The 7,500-nt window shown below is 47.2% G+C and overlaps 1 protein-coding gene across 1 annotated transcript in view; it reads right to left on the bottom strand.

Moving 5' to 3' along the window:
* LOC105894587 (integrin alpha-1) overlaps nucleotides 1-7,500 on the bottom strand; it is a gene marked incomplete at its 5' end in the record, with an annotated part of 23,887 nt that overhangs the window by 15,594 nt on the left and 793 nt on the right. The window contains 4 exons of the mRNA XM_031577457.1: nucleotides 1,259-1,401; nucleotides 2,015-2,178; nucleotides 5,077-5,207; nucleotides 5,422-5,664. Of these exons, the coding sequence (XP_031433317.1) occupies nucleotides 1,259-1,401; nucleotides 2,015-2,178; nucleotides 5,077-5,207; nucleotides 5,422-5,664 (681 nt within the window). The remainder of the gene's footprint in view (nucleotides 1-1,258; nucleotides 1,402-2,014; nucleotides 2,179-5,076; nucleotides 5,208-5,421; nucleotides 5,665-7,500) is intronic.

Genomic DNA, 7,500 nt, shown 5'->3' with positions numbered 1-7,500 from the left:
ACAGCTCTTCACACGGATCCCATCGAGACCAGGCCATCATGTTCATCGCTCTAACAAGGATCTGATCATTTTGTTAGAAAAAGCCTGCGATTCAACATACTCTACACACTACAGTTTCTTAATGGTTGTTGAGGTAAACAGACCCAGGTCTATCTCTGTAGGGATCCTTTCCTTAAGTTTCCCTTTAAGGGAGTTAGTGCTCTCAAGGCTTCTCAGGTATGACAAGCATATCCCCTCACAGTCAAATCAAGTGCACCGGGCCTCGACTGGGATATGAACCTACAGCCTTGACGGTGTTCTGCTGTGGAACTCTGCACTGACACACAGCAGAACACGGAACGCCAGTGAGAACATTTAACTGTGTGACTCTACTGAAGCCAGAAGCCCATTCATTTTGTCTCTGCCCCCAAGATAGCACCACTGGAGAATAACATAATTGCCCCATTATCCTATAGAACGGGGGCATCTGTGTGACCCAAAACCTTTTTTGATCTGCCGAGAGGGCAACAGACAGCACTTGACGGCCTTGAGACAAAACCAGCTCTCTCTCTTTTCGGGACCCTGTTTCACAACAGCATCCAAGTGTTTTCAATTCAATCCTATTTATTTATATAGCGCCTTTAACTGTGAATGTTGTCCCCCGGCGCCTAGACCCTCGAGGGCAAAAAAAACACAGGCAACAGTGGCAGGGGGAAAAAAAACTCCTTTCCTAACAAGAAGAAACCTTGAGAATAAACCGTCTCCGAAGGGGGGGCCTCTTTCCTGAGTTCAGTCAGGCAAAGAAACAGAATGAAAGAGAGGCAAAGGGGACAAGGAGAGGGGGAAGAAGGTCAAGGGTCATGCTGCACGGTGAGTCATACTAGGAGTGAATATTCCAGTTTACTGTATCATCTCTCGGAGGCTATTCTAAATTATGGTGGACGTTTTATCACACTTAGCAAAGCACAGCTTTCAGGTCCACTTGGCTCGAGCTGGCTCACTCCTACCTGAGCTCCAGCACCTGGCAGTGAGGCAGCGGTTCCCAAACTGTTCAAGGCAGGCTCCCCTTTTGACAATGAACTCCCCTTTTGACCTGTAGTTGGTTGTATAGATTTCTTCTTTTTTTTTTATCCTCAACCTGTGTCCCCTTGCTGTAACTCCACACCCCCCCACCCACAAGTACCCCACCCCACCCCACTTACCCCCCCCCCCCCCCCCCCCCCCGACGGTCTGCCCAACACTCTGGGAACCACTGGTGTAAGGGGACAGATTTACTTGCCAACATGTAGAAGGTGTGCTCAGTGCACAGGGCGTCCGTGATGCTGATGTTGATGTTGACCAGCAGCGACTTGAGGTCCGTGCGGATGAACTTCCCTCGGGGTGAAGACCTCAGAGAATCCAGGAGCAGCCCATACCGGATCACTGCAAACACCAACTGGGCTCGTTACTTAACACACACAAGCCAAGTGTGTATGCGTCTGTGTGTGTGTGTGTGTGTTTCGAAAATAGCCTGAGATTCTCATTCGGGCTAAACGTCATGCATATAGCACCCTTAGGCCAAAGATCACATTCATACACTCACTTATGTTACAGTTTCCAATTACAGTTCCACGAATGCATGTGAAATACATTACATTGTGAGATGCTGAAATTAAAACATGATATATAGATGTAACACTGTCTTGAACTTTACAACTTCAAAATTATAACCAGCTGCCTGAAACAGCAATATTAAGAAATAGGTTCACAGGAATGTTCTTAAGGGGTTTTTCCTATATTTCACAATTACTCAAGTGACATCATTCGGAAGAAAATCTGTAAATGCTGATTTCGTAGGCTTCAAGGAAGGCGCCACAGCCACCTGACTTCAATTAATATGTTGAAACGGAGAACAGTACAAGCGTATAGTATCAATTATCACATTTCCTGCCCATCAGTGACTTCAGTTAAAGAGTTATTCAGCTGTTTATCCTCTAAGTATTATGTGTCTGAGTGAAAAAATAGGTCATGAGCACATAATTACAAATCCACCCACCAGTCGTTAGGTTCGTCCCCTTGTCAGATTTGACCTTGTAGGAGAAGCAGGTTTTGATCTTCACACAAGCATTTTTGTCAGGCTCCTCACAAGATGGCTGCTGGAGGTTGATCTTTCTCGGGTTGAAGGTCATGTTGGCGTGGAGCTCGGCGACATCTCGAGACCTGCACACAACCCAAACACACCGTCAACTGTAATATGTGCAGTCACTGGCAGCAGAGGGATGAAAGCACGAAGGAGGTGTCTGTGTAAGATCTGACGCCTTTGTAAGTGTTACAGTGTTACAGCACACAGATGCACCACAGTGCACGAGTGCAAATCGACGGGACCTTCTTTTCCTTTCATGCTCCCCTGCACACTTAACACAGACTCATTATCACCACCATGGAGGCCGACTCACTCGGAGGCACGACAAAAAACAAAACCTCTATTTTTCAAACCCTGACAGGCCAGCAATGAGAACCACCGGGGTATGTGGGGGTCACTGATTTCCACTGCGCACCACGGCTGCCCTCGGCCAGCTGTGGAATCACACTGTCAAGAGGGTTCGCTCGCATGGAGGGCCTGGAATTAGGGAGTGATCCCTGCAGCCAGAGCAGCACTGTGGGTCAGGTCCCTGGAGTATGTGCTGAGTGTGTGTGTGTGTGTGTGTGTGTGTGTGTGTATCCTGGAGTATGTGCTGAGTTGTGTGTGTGTGTGTGTGTGTGTGTGTGTGTGTGTGTATCCTGGAGTATGTGCTGAGTTGTGTGTGTGTGTGTGTGTGTGTGTGTGTGTGTGTGTGTATCCTGGAGTATGTGCTGAGTTGTGTGTGTGTGTGTGTGTGTGTGTGTGTGTGTGTGTGTGTGTGTGTATCCTGGAGTATGTGCTGAGTTGTGTGTGTGTGTGTGTGTGTGTGTGTGTGTGTGTGTGTGTGTGTGTGTGTGTATCCTGGAGTATGTGCTGAGTTGTGTGTGTGTGTGTGTGTGTGTGTGTGTGTGTGTGTGTGTGTGTATCCTGGAGTATGTGCTGAGTGTATGTGTGTGTGTGTGTGTGTATCCTGGAGTATGTGCTGAGTTGTGTGTGTGTGTGTGTGTATGTAAACTGGAGTATGTGCTGAGTTGTGTGTGTGTGTGTGTGAATGTATCCTGGATTATGTGCTGAGTTGTGTGTGTGTGTGTAAGTGTGTGTGTGTGTGTGTGTGTGTGTGTGTGTGTGAATGTATCCTGGATTATGTGCTGAGTTGTGTGTGTGTGTGTAAGTGTGTGTGTGTGTGTGTGTGTGTGTGTGTGTATGTATTCTGGAGTATGTGCTGAGTTGTGTGTGTGTGTGTGTGTGTGTGTGTGTGTGTGTGTGTGTGTGTGTATCCTGGAGTATGTGCTGAGTTGTGTGCTCGCCAGAAGCCATGGGAGTTTCTCCCAAAGTGTCTGGCTCGCGCTGCAACTTCCAGAGGGGTGGATGAGAGAGGAGGACTGAGGGCAGATGCATTCTGTATCAGAGCCAGAGAATGTGTGTGTGTGTGTGTGTGTGTGTGTGTGTGTGTGTGTGTGTGTGCACGTACATGTGTGTGTGCGTTTCTGTGTGTGTCTGTGTGTCTGTGTGTCTGTGTGTGTGGGTGTCCATGGCAGAGTCTGTTTTGACTCTTTTTCATTGACCTATCAGAGTGTTAGGGTTGTGAAGAATTAGGAGTGAGAAGGGGAAATTCAGCCTCTATTATATATTTCTGTTTATATATAAAAATCCAGCCTCTATTATATATTTCTGTTTATATACTGTATAATAATCCAGCCTCTATAATATATTTCTTATATATAAAAATCCAGCCTCTATTATATATTTCTGTTTATATATAAAAATCCAGCCTCTATTATATATTTCTGTTTATATATAAAAATCCAGCCTCTATTATATATTTCTGTTTATATATAAAAATCCAGTCTCTGTTTTGTCCTCAACTCCTCTCCTTATTAATCTGTACAAAAGAAACGTAGTCATATTACGCAAGCGGGAAACGATGTAGTTGCCATCTTCTGTTGCTATTTGGCTCTCCAGAGATGGGAGGGGGGACATGAGGAGAGGACGGAACGCTAACCTGGACCCAGAGACGGGAGGAGGGATATAGAGGGGGGACGGGGAGGGGGGACGGGGAGGGGGGACGTGGAGGGGGAACGGGGAGGGGGGACGGGGAGAGAGGACGAAACGCTAACCTGGAGCCAGAGATGGGAGGGGGACATGAGGAGAGAACGGAACAGTAACAGACGGGGAGGGGGGACGGGGAGGGGGGACGTGGAGGGGGGACGGGGAGAGAGGACGAAACGCTAACCTGGACCCAGACACGGGAGGGGGGACGTGGAGGGGGGACGGGGAGGGGGAACGGGGAGGGGGAACGGTAACCTGGACCCAGAGACGGGAGGGGGGACGGGGAGGGGGGACGGGGAGAGAGGACGGAACGCTAACCTGGAGCCATGAATCTGCCTTCTGGGGCTCCAGGAACTATTCTGGTCATCTACAAGCCACAAGTTGACGACATAATAGGGATCTGCCATATGCATTTGAGCTCACGAGAGGAGTCAGGGTGGAACGACCCAGAGGGGAACAGAGGAACGAGCGTGTGTGTGTGTGTGTGTGTGTGTGTGTGTGTGTGTGTGTGTGTGTGTGTGTGTGTGTGTGTGTGTGTGTGTGTGTGTGTGGAGGAATGAGCGGTGCGTGACTGGGATCGCGCTGGATTGACAGCGTTTAGCTAAACCAAGAACAGTTAAAAGTCATGGCAAGTCTACAATGTCAACTAAGGCCACAGAGACCAAGTAAAAAGCTGAGATCAGTGTCCTCTCCTGCCAAATTTTAACACCCCACCCTTTACACACACATGCACAGACACACACACGCACGCACGCACACACTCACACACACACACACACACGCACACATGCACACACACACGCACACGCACACACACACTCACACATGCACACACACATACGCATACACACACACAGACACACACACACACACTCACACACACACATGCACACATGCACACACACATACGCATACACACACACACACACACACACACACTCACTCACCAGTAAAGAGATGCTCCACCCAGACCTCCGATGGTGACGTCAATGATGCCATCGTCATTCAAATCCATGATTCCGTGGATGGACTGACCAAAAAACTTCACTTTTTTACCATCCCCTCCAGCAGCGATGCGCTAACACACACACACGCACACACACACACACACACACACACACACACACACACAAACGTGTATACAAAAATGCAAATATTAGAAGCAGTACAGAGTCAGTAAGCGTTGTTCATTTTCAATTGAGTTGAAAATAAAACGTCACGAGTGTAAATACTCCCATCTCATTTGGCATTTTTCTACCTCATGTTGACAGTTTCACTTTCGGTCAACTTACCTGCACATACTTCTCTTTGAGAGTCTTCTGCTTGTTGCCATGGTAGATGTACACCGCCCCTCTGTGGTCGTTCTCCAGCGGCGAGCCGATCACCACGTCCGCCCAGCCGTCCAGGTTGAGGTCTGGGATGGCGGCGATGGCCGTGCCGAAGCGGGCGCCGCAGGGCTCGTTCTTGATGGCGATGTTGTTGGCGCAGGCCTGGGGCTCGGGCTTCAGGGTCATCTCCGGCTCAAACTTGCCGTCCTGGAGTCAAGAGAAGAGAACCAAAACAACGCCATGAAGAGGAGCCGGGCTAGCGCCAGACTATGTGTCCCCGTCTCGGGAGTTTGGGTAGGGAGTGGGTTTGGGTGACGACGCGCTTTCACTGCAGATATTTCAATAACATTACTGTCAAGGCGGTTAGCGAAGACGCCACGTTTGGTTATGTGGATGAAGTCATGGAAACCAGAGCAGGAAGTGACATAGGCACAGGATGTCCTGCAGTGCCATGATGTCAGCGGGTGTGGCATGATCTAGCCGATCTAATCTCTTTTGATACCATTTGGATTGAGGCTCACATGTCAGAAGTCTAAGCATAACTGGAATCTGATGGAACATTTCCAGACTGCAATGAAGGAACCCAGTTATTTTCTGGTCTGTCAGAGCCAGGCTACCATGATTTGATTTTATATTTTTATTTTTTTGTTTTCACAAAAGGTTGTTGATATTTGAGCTCAACAGCCAATCAAATTACACCCCCTCCCATTTCCATGTTCCTGAAACACCATGTTGATAGGTTGGGATTGTTGATTGTTTGTTTCTATGGTTCTATAAAAAACTATGTTTGTTTCCCATTTACAGAGACAGGACTGTGTACGAACACCAGAGTTCAAAGAGTTCGAGCACAAACACTGAGTGGACAGCTACTCGCTAAATTTGACAAAAAGTCTATGGGATTAGAATCGCGGACTGCACCTTTAATGCAAAGTGGACAAAGTGGCAAAGTGGTTCCTTTAATGCAAAGTGGACAGGATATTTCCTGTATACTTGTGCTGTCATGTTAGATAATCACTTGTTGTTGTCATAAACACATAGCCTGACAATGTCATACTCATAATTCTAGTCAGAATATGAGTCTGATACCGCTCCAATGGGCTGTGATTATGGGGCGTGTTTCAACCGAACCAGGAAAAAAAATGCCTCTTCGCTCAATTGGATATATCTAGAACCAATCAGAGCAACGTAGTATGACCATAACGTAGACCATGGGGCCAGCTGATACATTCAACTTTTACCGGATCCCGTAGGAAGGACGGCAAAAACATCTTTTCGATCGACAAATGCCTTGATCGCGTTTCTCTGTTCCTCTTTCAAAATGAATGTGCTGTCAATGTCTTCTAAAACAGACTCGAATCACCACATTTCAGCTCTCCAACGGCAGCCATGTTTGTTGAAAACTAATTCACCCCAAAAGCTCTTTGGTGACGTGGTTGATTACGTTACGGTTGATCATCTGTCCATCATCGTATAAAGCCCGCCTTGACAATTTGATTGGTACGGCAATGTCTGTCCGCAGATAATTTCTCCTCAATGGAGTAATGCCAAACCGAACTTCCCAACCAAAAAAATTGTGGGCGGGGCTAAGTTCGGTCTGGTATCCAGGCTAATAAACACATGTAGTTTTTAGGTAAAATTAACAATTATGTCTATTAAACTGTCTTAGTTACTTTAGAACAAATCTTCTAGAGCTTTTGAAATCACATACATTTTGTTCACTATAACATTTGTTGCGTTTACCATTGCATCCCATATGTAGTCTATCTGAACAGACTATGTCAACAACCTCACATGAGTTTAACTGCACGATATGGCTACCATGACAACAACCTTACATGAGTTAAACCGCATGCTATGGTTATCAAAGGCCCCGCATCTTTCTAGAGTCATGTGAACAGTTCAGTGTAGGTCTACACGAAAGGGCAGATTCAACTGGGTTCCCCTCCACAACTCCAACCTGGCTCCACAACACCCCGTCTAGGGATTTAGATTTGACTTCTTGGCCTTTGGACAGACAGAGCGGCCTCCGAATAGATTCAATTC

Source organism: Clupea harengus, chromosome 12 (genome assembly GCF_900700415.2).
Source record: "Clupea harengus chromosome 12, Ch_v2.0.2, whole genome shotgun sequence".
Lineage (NCBI taxonomy): Eukaryota > Metazoa > Chordata > Actinopteri > Clupeiformes > Clupeidae > Clupea > Clupea harengus.
Note: the sequence above shows the minus strand (reverse complement) of the source record. Positions and strands in the feature narration are given on the sequence as shown.